Source organism: Bos indicus, chromosome 25, assembly GCF_029378745.1.
Source record: "Bos indicus isolate NIAB-ARS_2022 breed Sahiwal x Tharparkar chromosome 25, NIAB-ARS_B.indTharparkar_mat_pri_1.0, whole genome shotgun sequence".
Taxonomy (NCBI): Eukaryota; Metazoa; Chordata; class Mammalia; order Artiodactyla; family Bovidae; genus Bos; species Bos indicus.
Window position 1 is genome coordinate 27,289,677 of NC_091784.1, and position 14,061 is coordinate 27,303,737.

General features: G+C 55.6%; 2 protein-coding genes across 5 annotated transcripts in view; one reads left to right on the plus strand and one right to left on the minus strand.

The window, feature by feature from the left end:
- The window catches only part of TLCD3B (TLC domain containing 3B), an 11,794-nt gene extending 1,216 nt beyond the window's left edge, over window positions 1-10,578 (plus strand). For 3 of the 4 annotated variants that reach the window (XM_019988391.2, XM_070779891.1, XM_070779890.1), the window contains 4 exons: window positions 4,451-4,534; window positions 7,448-7,682; window positions 8,774-8,869; window positions 9,504-10,578. In XM_019988391.2, the coding sequence (XP_019843950.2) occupies window positions 4,451-4,534; window positions 7,448-7,682; window positions 8,774-8,869; window positions 9,504-9,791 (703 nt within the window). In that variant the 3' untranslated portion in view covers window positions 9,792-10,578. Of the gene's footprint in view, window positions 1-3,118; window positions 3,624-4,450; window positions 4,535-7,447; window positions 7,683-8,773; window positions 8,870-9,503 lie in introns of those variants that run through there. The other variant, XM_019988389.2, reaches the window with a different exon arrangement.
- On the minus strand, window positions 10,571-11,696 carry C25H16orf92 (chromosome 25 C16orf92 homolog). Its single transcript, XM_019987141.2, has 4 exons — window positions 11,613-11,696; window positions 11,136-11,294; window positions 10,930-11,017; window positions 10,571-10,808 (listed from the first exon to the last, which is right to left on the minus strand). The coding sequence occupies exons 1-4, from the start codon at window positions 11,674-11,676 to the stop codon at window positions 10,787-10,789; spliced, it is 333 nt and encodes a 110-aa protein (XP_019842700.2). The 5' UTR covers window positions 11,677-11,696; the 3' UTR covers window positions 10,571-10,786.
- Between the last annotated feature and the right edge of the window lie 2,365 nt (window positions 11,697-14,061).

A 14,061-nucleotide genomic window follows, 5' to 3' on the forward strand; every position in this document is an offset into this window, starting at 1 on the left:
GCTAGGATAATCCCATGGACAGAGGAGCCTGGCGGGCTACGGTCCATGGGGTCACAAAGGAGTCTGACACAACTTATCCACTAAATAGCAACAACAATGGGATCTCTTGCAAGCCACTTAACCTCTCTGAACTTCAGAGTCCCCATTAGTAAATGGATTTAACAAGAATACTCACCTTCCATTCTTCATGGAATGTTGTGCGAGGGTAAGGTGAATTCACATCTATAGAATAGGGCTAGGGAATTCCCTGGCAGTCCAGTGATTAGGCTTCAGTGCTCTCATTGCCAGGGGCCTGGGTTCCATCCCCAGTCAGAGAACTGAGATCTCATAAGCTGAGCCACCTGGGAAGCCCTGCATGGCCAAAATAAAATAAAAATAAAAATAGTTGTTGCAAACTCCTTCAAGTGACACAAGAGATATAGGCTCTGTGCGGACTGCCTGAGCCAGAGGACTACGTTTATCCCAACGGGGGCAGCAACTGCTCGGCTCCAGCCAAGCATCATGGAATTAAAGTGTGGCCCCAGTGTTGTCTGATCTTCTCATTTTTTCTTAAAAGTTGAACTTTTTATTATTATTCCTGGGTCAGGAAGATCCCCTGGAGGAGGGCATAGCAACTTACTCCAGTATTCTTCCCTGGAGAATCCCATGGACAGAGGTGCCTAGCAGGCTACAGTCCATGGGGTCCAAAGAGTTGGACATGATTGAAGTGACCTAGCATGCATGCACACTACAAATTTATGGTCTATTTGACAAAGATTAGTAAAACACTGGTGAACTATCCCCAAACCTTAGGGAGGAGGAGGAGCTGGCAGAAGGCAGAACTTATAATAGCTAGGTGTCTGAAAGACCCCCCCCCCAAAAAAAAAAACCCTACCTGTTTTAATCTCTGCTATCCAAAGTGAAGCCACAGCCCCTTCACCAGGTCGGTGGTCCTCAACCCAGTAGTCAGGGTGGCTCGCTGTCACCTGTCCTCGCCCGAACGCAGCACCATCCTGAAGCTTTGCCCATCTTTGGCTTTGGCCCTATGCAAACATGGGTTTGAAAGCCAGCTTTGCCAATTCTCATAGCTGTGTTATCTTGGGCAACTTTTTTGTCTTCTTTTTTTTTCTTAAATGTCTAAACCTCAGTTTCTTGTTTGTAATATAGACAAAGATGCTATAATCTGGGAAGGTTAAATAAGAATAAACAGAAACCACTTCACCCCGCGCCCAGTACATAGTAAACACTCAGGAAGTTGGGTCCCTTTTTCCTTTAAGTGAAGCCCTGAAGCCAGGAAGCTAGGTCCACTGTTGACTCTTTAACTTCTTAACTTCTGCTGCCTAAGGCCAGAGACTTCCCAGGGTCTGTTTCCACAGCAAGCCACTAGAGGGCAGCACAAAATAGCAAATCCCAGTCCTTTGGTTAGGCTTTGGACAGGGAGAGGCAAATCGTACAGTTACTATGGAAGCACATCTTAGGGCAGACTTGGAAACCAAAGCATGGTTTTGGTAGCAGGACCCCACGTCATGCAGAAGTCTACGGGGAGGTTGAGTTCAGGATGAGAAGGCCGAATTCTAGGGAGGCGGCATGAAAGTGTGAGAAGCTGCTCAGAGGCCGGTGTAGTTCTGGCTGAGTCTCTGAACTGCAGCGAGACCGTGGCCAAGGCACTGGGCCTCAGTTTCCTTGCAGTGGACTGAGGGGCTCAAATCAGGGGCCTTTCCCCCATGGAAACTGGGCTGTGAAGTTGCAGAGGAAGGGGAGCTGGGACCATCATAAACCTGACGAGGAAGAGAGTGACCAGGGCCTTGAGGAAGCCAGGCAGCCTGAAGGACACAGGCAGGGGCATCCTCGGGCTTGAAGTGAGTTTTCGGAGACACTGTGCTTCCTCTTCAAAGCCTGCCACCCAGTATGAGAGGGCTCCTGTCTTCTTAGCTACCTGGTCTTAGGGAGAGTCACTGAAAGCCTCGGGACTATTGCTTGACCTGCAAAAAGGAGATACATGCAGTTACCTCAATGCTGTTACAGTAGTTAGAGGTGGTCACGGGACAGTCTCGCAGTGGAGTTGGGACCCAGAGGCACCTCATGTTAAAGTATGTGTTGTTTTGTTTTTAGTCGCTAAGTCATGTCTAACTCTGAGACCCCATGGACGGTAGCCCCACCAAGCTCCTCCATCCATGGGGATTCTCCAGGCAAGAATACTGGAGTGGGTTGTCATTTCCTCCTCCAGGGGATCTTCCCAACCCAGGGATCGAATCAGCATCTCCTGCATTGGCAGGCATGTTCTTTACCATCTGAGCCATCAGGGTCTTATACCTCAGAGTTTTGGAGGTCTCTGAATCTGATACTGTGTTAAGGTGTATTTTTATTCCCATCCATTCCCTAAACTCAACTTTCTGAGACAGCGAGCTGCACTAACTTCTGGTCCCTTCCCAGGGAATCTTCTTACTCTCTGTGGGAATGGGTGCCCCTAAGCTGGGACCCCAAGGCAGCTGAAGAATAAGTATTGAGAGGCCTTGGCGGAGGAGGAGATGGCAGGCATTTGCAAACTGCTGGTGGGAAACGGGCTCAGGCCCATCTTGGGGCCCAGGGCCACCCTCCCAGCTGGCCAAGGAGCCCCAGAGGAGAGCAGTCCCGCCCTTGGCCCTTGTCCTCAGCAGCCCCCTGTGCCTGCCGCAGCGGCTGTCTCTTTAAGGGCCTCCCCCTCCCTCTTTCTCTGCTCCCCCCATCTCTGTCGCAGCCACTGCTGTGGCTCAGAGCTGCATGGGGAGACGCCGCTGCAGGTCCGGTTTCTGGGTGTCTGGTCGGTGCCATCAACTCCCTCCTCCTCCCCCCGCCCTCCCCAAGCTGGTGATTTCCCCTCCCCCCGCCCCCTCCCCGCTGAGGGGGCAGGGGGCTGGGCCCGAACTCTCCATAATGCCCCGGGGCTGCCTCTGGGCCGGGCCGCGGGCACTCTGGTGGCAGCGAGAGGCGGGAGAGCGGTGCTGACCGCTGACCGCCTGCCCGGCCGCTCCTCGGTCTCCCTCCCCTCCCTCCCTCCCTCCCCTCCCCTTCAGAGCTGGCACCACAGTCCCACCCCCACCCCCACCCCGCCCCCTTGGGCCCTCCCAGCCTCTCCACGTAAGCCCCCCCCCCCCACCTACCTCGCTCCCTCCCCTCCCCCATCCGCAGCCTCCTCGTCCTGTCCCCTCTCCCTCTGTCCTCTCACCCAGTCCTCTCCTCCTCGGCTTGCTCCCAACCCTCTGGCTGGCTCTCTCTGGCTCCCTTGCTCGGATCCTCCCTTTCCCCCAGTCTCTCCCATCTCCCCAGTCTCCATCTAACTCCCTTTCTCTGATCCTGGGCGGGTAGGGCTCTCCAGTCCCATCCCCTCCCCACCCTGTCTGTCCCCTTTGTGCCCCTTTCTCCTCTTCTCTCTCCTTCCCCGGCCTGGCGTCCCTTCTCCATCCCCATAACTCCCTTCAGCTCGGCCTCCCAGCCCTTTCCCGGTTGCTTTCGGGCTTCCTGCTGGAGGGCTGAGCCACCATGCTGACCCCCATGGTGGCCGGGGGGGTGGTGTTCCCTGGACTCTTCCTCCTCTCCAAAAACACGCTCCAGCGGCTGCCCCAGCTGCGCTGGGAGGAGGCCGACGCGGTCATTGTCTCAGCCAGGTAAACTGCCTGCCTTCCCTCCGCCCCCTTCCCTTCCCAGGCTGCATGGGGATGGAAGGGACCCTTGGCCGGATAGGGACCAGGGGCTCCTGAAGCGGTCGGTGGGCTCTGCCTCCAGCTTCCTTCTCTCTGCGCTGCCTTACTCACTGTCCCAGGAGACCTCATCCAAACCCAGCCATCTGGTCTACTAGGATTCAGTCTGCTCTGCTTCCCTTTGCCATTCAGCCTCCTACCCTCCAAAACAGGGCTGGCATGTGACCAAAACATTCCTATAGGATACTAGGGAACACAGGAAGGGGCCATGTATCATTGGGGGGGGGGGTTGCTGTGTCTGGGGGAATGAGGGACAGATAAGTGAACAGTGGAACTCTGCACAGTCCTGGAATGCGGGCCAGAGTTGGGGAGGGGAGTGTGGTGGCTGGCAAGCAGAGAGCGGGAAAGTAGCTGGGAGGGGAATCAGGGGCAACCGAGGGGCCAGGGACGACCCACGATGACTAGGCAGCTGAGAGGTGTAAGAACAGGCCCAGGGCTTCCCCCCACTATCCTGTGCTGTTACCCCCGACCCCTGTCCCTTCCCTGGAAGGGACCTTGTTATCTGCCACTGGTTCTCGGCATTGTCTCACCTCACGATGACCTCCCGGGTGTCCTGAGAGGAAGGCAACTCCGTAGCAGTCCTGGAGGCTGAAGTGGTGGGGCTGAGTCCCAGGCGAGGCAGCCTGGGGAAAAGATGGGCAGGGAGCACCCGAGAGGCACAGAAGCTGGACAGTAAAGAGGAGGAACCAAGGGGCACATCTCCCTCCTTTACAGCTACTTCCTCTTCCTCCTAGGCTAGTGTCCTCTGTCCAAGCTGTAATGGCCTCCACTGCTGGCTACATCGTCTCCACCTCCTGCAAGCACATCATAGATGACCAGTAAGTGCCATGAGACTACCACTTCCCCCATTCCAGCAGCCTATATGCATGTGACCCTTGAGTGGGGTACAGATCATCCGGGGGACTCCCTCAGTGAACTCCAAGCCCTTAACTTGGGCTTGAGCAAGTTAACTACAATAGCTGCAACTCAACACCCCGAGACAAATTTATCCACATCCTGTCCTTAAAGGTCAACACCAGGAGGAGGAGAAGTGGGGAGCAAAAAGGATTCTCAAGGCAGCTCCTAGGTTTCCCAGCCTCTTGGATCATAGTAGGTTCTGAGTGTCATTTCCTCCCCGCCCTCCTCCCACTCTTTCACCCCCTCAGACCCCATTTCCAACCAGTACCCAACTGGGGTGCTTCCCTACTCGTTCGTGCCAGGCTCACCCCTCATCTCCTCCCAGAATCCAGGTGTCCAGTGCCAGCTCCGTGCGTGAGAGGGACAGATGACACAAAACAAGGCCACCAATGGTTAGACAGTGGGGTGGGGAGTGAAGGGTGAAGAGGCCAAATTTTGGCACTCGGAGCCGATGCAGTGCCTGGTGCTTGCCAAAAGAGCCCAGGCCGGAGACGTGGGGCAGGAGGAGGGAGGAAAAGGGCCCTGTCCGTGGTGCTGACGGGCCAGCTCAAGGTGGACCCAGGCTGTCATTGCTGCGAGTTGCCTGGGAGGGTGCTGATGATGCCCCATGCTTCACTTCTGATCCTGTTCCTCCTCTCTGGTGGCTCCTGAGCCCTGGGGACATGGTCTGGATGACCTGACCTAGAGGTGTCTCCTCTTTCCCTTGAATTCCTTCATCTGCGGAGTGAGGTCCACCCCTATCTGGAAGGGCTGCTGCAAGGAGGAACTGACTTTGTGTCAGAAGCCTACAGCAGTCCTGGCCATACAGAGAGGATGCTAAACTTCTTCAGACCCCGCCCCCGGGACTTGGCTTCCTCCTGCCCTTTTCCCCCATTTCCCCTCCTGAGTCCAAGAGGAGCCTGGATCCTCCCCCACCCCCACGTTCCCTTCTCTCGCCTTCTCACAGAGGTCACCTTCCAGCTTTTACATGTTCTCCTCCCCGTCCCCCTAGTCCGTCCTTGTCCCTCCCCACTTAATCCTCAGGTAGGTGGGAGGATCAGGGTTAATCCAGGGGCAACAGCTGTTCCTACCTCTGAGCACCTAATTGCTGAAGAGGGTGGGGATGGGTTTAACCCTTCACACCAGAGCCCAGTGGTGTCACCATGTCTGCTGTGGCTGACTCCCTAGGCCACTCTCTGCTCTAACTTCTCTCAGGCCATTTGGACCCCTTTCCACCTTCCTGCCTTTCATCTCTAACCTGGGCTGCCGCTTCCTCTCCTCTCTCTCTCCCTCCCTCGCTCCTGGTCACACACTCCAGCATGGCTCTCTGCTTCTTTTTTCCCCCAAAATCACCCCTTCCAGGCCAGCCTTCCCCGGGGTTCACCTTCTCCTTTCATGTCAGCCCTGGTCCTTAGCTGGCCCACCCCCAGGTCTCACTCTACTTCTCCCTTCAGCAGCCCCTCTTATTCAGTCCTCATATTTGCGTGCCTTCCAGCTGACTTTGTTTTCATCTATCTGCCAAGCCTGGGGAGTACCGCTGGGTTTGCCTCTTAGACCTCCCGCCCCCACCTCGAACCTGTCACAGGACTACAGACTTCTGAGAATGTACTCCATGTGCTGACTCAAGAAGAAAAGTGCAATGTTGCATATTCATGCACTTTTCATTTTTGTTTACTCTCAAAGCACACAGAACTTTCTCTGCTCTTGGCTCCTTTTGCTCAGCGTTTTCTTCTTAATGCTTAGCTGTACCTGAAAAAACAAGAGGTGGGGCCACATTCGGGCAGAACAAGCAGCACTGACAGCATCACCAGTTTCCATCCCAAATCTTCTAGAGGGCAGCAGGGCTGAGAGTGAGGGCTATGGAGCCAGACTTCTCATGTTCATCCCTTGGTCCGGTGACCTAGCCTCTCTCACCTGTAAAATGGGGTGACAGTCATACTTACTTTTCACAGGCTTTTTGTGGGAAGTAAATAAGTTTGTGCTTGTAAAAGATTTAGAGTATTGGAATAGGGCCCTCGTGTAATAAGTAGTCGATTAATGTCAGTCAAGGCTTCCCTGGTGACTCAGACAGTAAAGAATCTGCCTGCAATGTAGGAGATGCAGATTTGATCCCTGGGTCGGGAAGATCCCCTGGAGGAGGAAATGGCAACCCACTCCAGTAGAATTCCATGGACAGAGGAGCCTGGCAGACTATAGTCCATGGGGTTGCAAAGAGTCGGACACATGACTGAACCACTAACACTTTCACTTAAATGTCAGCCAGTATGATCTCTCCCCACCATTCCTACCACTTCTGCTGTAATTTGTCCTGATCTCTGCTGTCTCTTAGAGCTGGTCTGGCCTGTTTTCTCACTCTGTCTCAGCCCTCAGTTCTGTGACTGTCCTTTGGTCTGTCTGCCTTTTTCTCCTAGCACGTTGCAGAGAGACAGAATATGAATGAATTAATATGAAAAATGAGTGAGAGACTTCCCTGGCAGTCCAGTGGTTACGACTGCTTGCTTCCACTGCAGGGGGCACGGGTTCAGTCCCTGGTCAGGGAACTAAGGTCCCACTTGCCATGTCGCGTGGCCAAAAAGAAAGAAAGAAAAAAATGTGTGCATTCTGAGCTCAGTCCGGGTTTGAACCCCAGCCCTATTGCTTACCAACTGAGTGATCTTGTGATCACTTGGGCAAGTTTCTTGCCCTCCACCTTGGGATTCCATTGTGTAATTTGAGAGTCTACTTCTGTCTCAGGGTTCTTACAAGTATCACTGGAGATTTGACTCCTGTGATGCATCCAACATAGCCCCCAGCACTTGGCAGCTGCCTGTCCATCTCCTTCCCTTATTGACCCCACCCCTCTCTCTGCCCGACAGACACTGGCTCTCTTCCGCCTACACGCAGTTTGCAGTGCCCTACTTCATCTATGACATCTATGCCATGTTCCTGTGCCACTGGCACAAGCACCAGGTCAAGGGGCACGGAGGGGACGAAGGCAGCACCAGAGCCCCGGGCAGCACCTGGGCGGTGGCACGTGGTTACCTGCACAAGGAGTTCCTCATGGTGCTCCACCATGCCGTCATGGTGCTCGTGTGCTTCCCGCTGTCGGTGGTGAGTGGGGGCTGCTGGGAACCAGGGCCCTGTGTCCTGCTTATGCTGGTACTGCAGGAGCCTAGGAAGCCCTGGGTCCAGGTCCCCGCAGGATGAAGTGCCCCAGGGAGGGTTTCCTGAGCTCCAGCCCAGCCCCAAACAGCAAGAGGTTAGATCATGCCCAGCTGTGATGTTTTGGAGCTGGTAGCTCAGTTGGTAAAGAATCTGCCTGCAATGCAGGAGACCTGGGTTTGATTCCTGGGTCAGGAAGATCTCCTGGAGAAGGAAATGGCAACCCACTCCAGTATTCTTGCCTAGAGAATCCCATGAACAGAGGAGCCTGGCAGGCTACAGTCCATGGGGTTGCAAGAGTCGGACACGACTTAGCAACTAAACCACCAACCACCACCACCACACACCACTGCAGGCTTCCCTGGTGGCTAAGATAGTAAAGAATCCGCCTGCAGTGTGGGAGACCTGGGTTCGATCCCTGGGTTGGGAAGATCCCCTGGAGAACAGAATGGCAACCCACTCCAGTATTCTTGCCTGGAGAATTCCATGGACAGAGAAATCTGGCAGGCTTCAGTCCATGGGGTCGAAAAGTGTCAAACATGACTGAGTGACTTTCACACACATGTACACACACCACTGCCTCTGAGACTCAGGGCTTCCCAGGTAGCACAGTGATAAAGAATCTGCCTGCCAATGCAAGAGACACAAGAGATGTGGGTTCAATCCCTGGGCTGGGCAGAGCCTCTGGAGGAGAAAATGGCAACCCACTTCAGTATTCTTGCTTGGAAAATTCCATAGACAGAGAAGACTGGTGGGCTACAGCCCATGGGGTCACAAAGAGTTGGACACAACTGAATGACTGAGCACACACACACGCCTCTGAGACTCAGTATCCTCATCTGTAGTATCATGGATATCATCTCACCTGCAGGAAGGTTGGAGGGATACGGGGGGTTAGTGCTCCCAGATTTGATACTGTTCATCTGTGCTCAGACTTTCAGAGTGAAGCATCTCCAAAAGGGACAGAGAGGAGACAGGGAAGGAGGACAGGTGTTGCCAGGAATCCAGGCTCAGGCCAGGCTGTTTCCTTCTCCTCTCAGGTGTGGCGTCAAGGGAAGGGAGACTTCTTCTTAGGCTGCTTGCTGATGGCAGAGGTCAGCACCCCCTTCGTCTGCCTTGGCAAGATTCTCATCCAGGTGAGAGGGCGCTGAGGGTTTACTAGCTTGAAGGGAGGATCAGGGAAGGGTTGGGCGCTTTTAGGAACCAATCTGGGATTATCCCCTGGTGGCTTAGTGATAAAGAATCCACCTGCCAGTGCAGGAGACACGGGTTCAATCCCTGGGTCGGGAAGATCCCCTGGAGGAGGAAAAGGCAACCCACTCCAGTATTCTTGCCTGGAGAATTCCATGGACAGAGGAGCCTGGCGGGCTACAGTCCATGAGGTCTCAGAAGAGTGGGACAGGACCTAGCAACTAAAAAACAACTGGGATTTTTTAAAGGACAGGTGGAGTCAGGTCTGGGAGGGGCTATCAGGTAGGATATAGGGGAGCTGTCAGGGCAGAGGGAGAGGGGGAGAGGGGGCGGGTCCTGGGGCCCCTAACCTGGCCCTGTCCCAAGGAGGGAAGGCCGGTAGGTGGGCGGAGGGGGAGGTGGCCCAAGGGGCTGAGTAGGGGGCGTGGCCGGAGGCCCTGACTGCCCGCCCCGCCCCCGTGTGCCTTCCCCGCCCCTCTCCCCGCCCCTGTCTTCCCGCCCCGCCCCCATGTGCCTGCCCCTCCCCTGTCTTCCCGCCCCGCCCCTCACCCCGCCCCTGTCTGCCCGCCCCGCCCGCAGTACAAACAGCAGCACACCCTGCTGCACAAAGTGAACGGGGCCCTGATGCTGCTCAGCTTCCTTTGCTGCCGGGTGCTGCTCTTCCCCTACCTGTACTGGGCCTACGGGCGGCACGCGGGCCTGCCCCTGCTCGCCGTGCCCCTCGCCCTCCCTGTCCACGTCAACCTGGGCGCCGCGCTGCTCCTCGCCCCGCAGCTCTACTGGTTCTTCCTCATCTGCCGCGGGGCCTGCCGCCTCTTCCGGCCCCGGGGCTCCCGGCCGCCCTCTCCCTGTCAGACCCAGGACTGAGGGTGGGGCCGAGGGCGGGGGACCCTCCCCACCCCACCCCCATCCCCACTGCCTGGGAACAGGGCTCTGGGGCCGCTGGGCTAGGAGTGGGAGCCAGGGGCCTCTGGCCCTGACAACCCCCCGGAAACTGACAGATGGACTCCGACGGGGTCGGGTCACGTCCCTTCAGGGGCTGGGGGCCGGGACCAGGGGAGACCGAAGGCAGGAAGAGGGGACCTCTCCCCACAGTGCCTGAGCCGAGGGGTCGACCCCCTCCTGCATACCCCTTTCTGCATCACGTCCCCTGGGCCCTGGAGAAGCGAAGAGGAAGAAGGCGCACCCCTTCCCATCCGCTTAGGGCTTTTGAGGCTGTGGGGAGCCTGAGGGGACCAGGACTCAAAGAATTGTGGGGGAGGCCCTGCTGCCAAGGCCGTCCCAGCCCCCCTGCTGCAAACTCCTCTGGGAGGGAGGCGACACCCCCTCTAACGTCCCTGGTCTAGTCATCTCCACAGCTTCTCTCCAAGGGAGGCCAGCCTGAGGAATCTTATTTATTTTATTTATTTATTCAAATTTGTTGGGGTGGGGGGAGGGAGGTGGCTGCTACCCCCCAGCCTTCCCAGTGCTGAGCAACCCCGGGGGGCAAGTGGGAGAGCACCCAGCCCCTTCCCTGTTAAGCTGACATCTTGCCCCTGGGCCCTGGCATGTCCCTGGTGCTACAGACTTCTCGAGGCTTTCTCCAGTCTGGGGTTCGGGGGGACCCTGGGAGGTGCTTTACAGACTGCTAATAAAGACATCAGCGTGAACGCCACCAAGGCCCTGTCACCCAGTTCTTTGGGGTTGGGGAGGGATCAAGAGTCTGGGGGCAGACAGCGCCATAACAGGTTGACTGTGGGACAGGGCAGGTCCCCCCAAGCTGAGCAGTCAGGGAGAAAGAAGCAAGGACTCTTATTACATCAGCAGGAGAGGAGAGCAGGCATGGGTGCCCAGGGCAGAATCCAGGGCTCTCCTCTGGCTTTTTAGGCCCCTTTCTCACAGCTCCTGTGGGGTGTGGAGATCAGAGGTTGGTGGTCACGCTGCCTCCCTGGGCTTTGGGTCCCTCAGCCTCTTCCCTGCAATGCTCTGGTGGGCGGTGGGTGAGGGGGTGAGGGATAGGCCTTACATGTGAGTGCAGAACTGGAAAAGCAAGAAGAAGAAGGCCACCAGCAGAGCACCGACCAGGATGTGATGGAAGAGCCTGGAGTCAGAATCTGCTTGACAGTGACGGGGAGACAGGGGACCCTGGACTTGACTCCAACCGAAGGGCCAAGGGCGGACATCCTCCAGGCTCTGGCCAGGAGGACAGCCCCTTCTCAAGCTGGGTCATACCTGAGTTAGCAAAGATGACTGGTTTCTCTCCAATGAACTGGGCCACGGCCAGGAGCCTGGCTTGGTCTGAGTCTGGGTAATCAAAGAAGTCAGGTCTGTCTAGGAAGAGCGGAGATTCTGCTCCCCGGCCCAAGGCCTTGGCACTCTCCAGATTGGGTGCTGGGGACACAGAGCGAAGTCTATGAAAGAGCCAAGCAGAGCCCTGAACCCCACCCAAGAGGCTGAGACAGACCCAGGGCCCTGCCAGGCCACACAGCCTTCGTGTAGCTGTGGAGGGCCTTGATTTTGTCCCCAGAACTTCTTAGGGGTTGGCTGAGCCCTCCAGGAGAAGGCCTGTGCTGGGCAGGGAGGATGGGATAGAAGTGTGGAGAACAAACAGAAGAGCCGAGGCGTGGCCTCCCAGCCTCTGGGGGCGGGGGCCGGGGTGTGGGGGTCGGTGGCGGCATTGACCCCATCCCCAGCCTTCCTCCTCCCCACCTGATTCTAGGGGCCCCAGCCTGAGCAGCCATATCCACACCCACACCCACTGCCCTGGCCTCATCACCCCTCCACTCCTGTGAAGAGGTGAGAGTTCTGTGATGTCACAGCCCAGAGCCATTCTGATTACACACTCTAGGGTGAGGGGAGAGAGGAAGTGCTAGGATCCAGGACCCTCCCCCACAAGCCCCTGGATTCAGAGGGGAGAGGTTGGGGCTCAGAGAGTCTTCGGGTTGATGCTGTTGATAGAACAGTAAGAGTGGAAGCCCCAGGATTTACAAATGAGGAGCTTGGTGGGACAATTTGCTGAAAGCCAGAACTGAGGAAAGCAGCATTTGTATAGCAGGCACAATGGATTGGTGGTGGGGGGGATGGAGGACAAGGCTAAACATCTCCAGTTACCCCCTTGGATCGACCGCAGATAGCATTTATTGAGCACTTGCCACGATGCCAAGTACTTTTCATGGACTGACTCATTTAACCATCATAACATCCTCTAAGGTAGGTACTATGTCCTCATCTTACAGAGGAGGGAGCCAAGACAGAGAGAGGTGATGTAGGCACCACACACTTCCAAAGGGCACCTATCTTTTTCCCTGGGCCCCCTCCTTGCCTTGTGTCCTCAAATGCAGGGGCCCAGGGATCTCCCCCATGACCCAAACTCCATCTCTTGGTGCTCCGCTGAGGACAACGCTGGGGTTAGCCACCTAGAGAAACAACAAGCATCTCCGCTAGGTGGCAGCAATGTCTATGTCTGCCTGTCTGTTTCTCCTTACCTAAAGAAGACACGGCTCCCAGTTTCCAAGCCCTCCCTCATCCCATCAGGTTGCCTCAGGGGGAATGGCAGGCTTGGGGGTGGTCAGAGGAAGTCCCCTGACCCATCTCGGGGCAGGTCTCTGGTCATGCCTAGAGGCTTCACAGACTCCCCGTCTCTGGGTAGGCTCCCCCACGGTCCATTCTGTTTTCCCTTTCTGGTTTCTTTTTTCCTTTATATATCACTTTCCAACAGTCACTTTCACTCTTGTGGGCTTCCCTCAGCGTAATAGTTAGCTTCCCTTCGATTGGCAGGTAGGCCTGTCTGTCAAACATCTGTCCCGCTCCATCCAAGCCCAGGGAGACTTCAGGGTCTTCTTGGTTTTGCTACACAATTGCCTGTTCAACAGTGTCTGACAAGTTCTGTGACATGCCCCAGTCAGACATGTGTCTGCGGTGTGTGAGGTCCTCTGTCCTATGGAAGGAGGCTCCTTCCTCCACTGGATCCCCACCTTCATCTTTCCGACCCTCAGGGACTACCCACCTATTCTCCTCACAGCAACCCTGGGAGGTACTTGTCAGGGTCAGCTTTTACTTCCTAAACAAGGAAAAGGTGCAGAGAGAAAAAAGAGGGGAAAGGAGGAGGCGGACTAACATCTACAGGGCCTTCTGGGGAACTGGCTCTGTGTCTATGTGCTCAGTCATGTCCCACTCTTTGTGACCGCATGGACTGCAGCCTACCAGGCTTCTCTGTCCATGGGGTTTTCCAGGCAAAAGTACTGGAATTTGTGGCCATTTCCTTCTCAAGGGATCTTCCTGACCCAGGGATTGAACCCTACATATATCTCTTCTCAGAAAAAGGAAGTGACTTGCCCAGTGTCATGTGAGGGGCATCAGGGACTCAGCCTTATTCCTAGCTCTGGCCCAGGGCTCCCTCTGCAGGCCTGTAGGCAGTTGTCCTCCAGGACTTAGCTGGGAGAAGGGGTCCTGGGAGAAGGGATCCAGACTCTTTATTTAGCCTTTGGAGTGAATTTGACAGTTTCCTGAGTTGCCTCAAAGGAACACAGCTGCCCTCTCTGCCAGAAAAGGCCCTTTGGACACAAGCAGTGAATTATCCATTCATTTATTCATCCAACCATTAAATAAATGTATCGAGCTCCTGTTATGTGCTGGACTCCATTTATGGCTTAGATAGAAATCACCAGGGCATGGTCTCTGCCCTGGGGGACCACAGGGGAGAGAGAACTCAGGGATGCACATTATTTGAGTGTAGACAGACTAACCCTAAGAGGCTGTCTACACTTGCTGTCATTGCTCACTCAGCTTTAATGTATCCTTCAAACTCTTCACAACTGGCTTCATCCCCACCACTCCACTGAAGTCACTTTCGGTGGGTGCACCAAGGACCCCATAACTTGCCAAATCTAACCCTCACTTCTCTGTTGGTTCTGACTGTCAGCAGAGTGCGCACATTTTTGCCTCTAGGCACTCACCGATTTTCTTGACTCCTCCCCCTCTAAGCTGCTCAGGCTTGGACCTTCTCTTTTCTATCTATACCCTCTCTCTCTAGGTGATCTCATCCAGTCGCATGGCTTTAAATACTATCTATATGCTGGTGACTCACAGATGTATATTTCCAGCCCGGCCCTCTCCTCTGAGCTCCAGACTCCCCTACCCAACTTCCTGCTTCATGGCT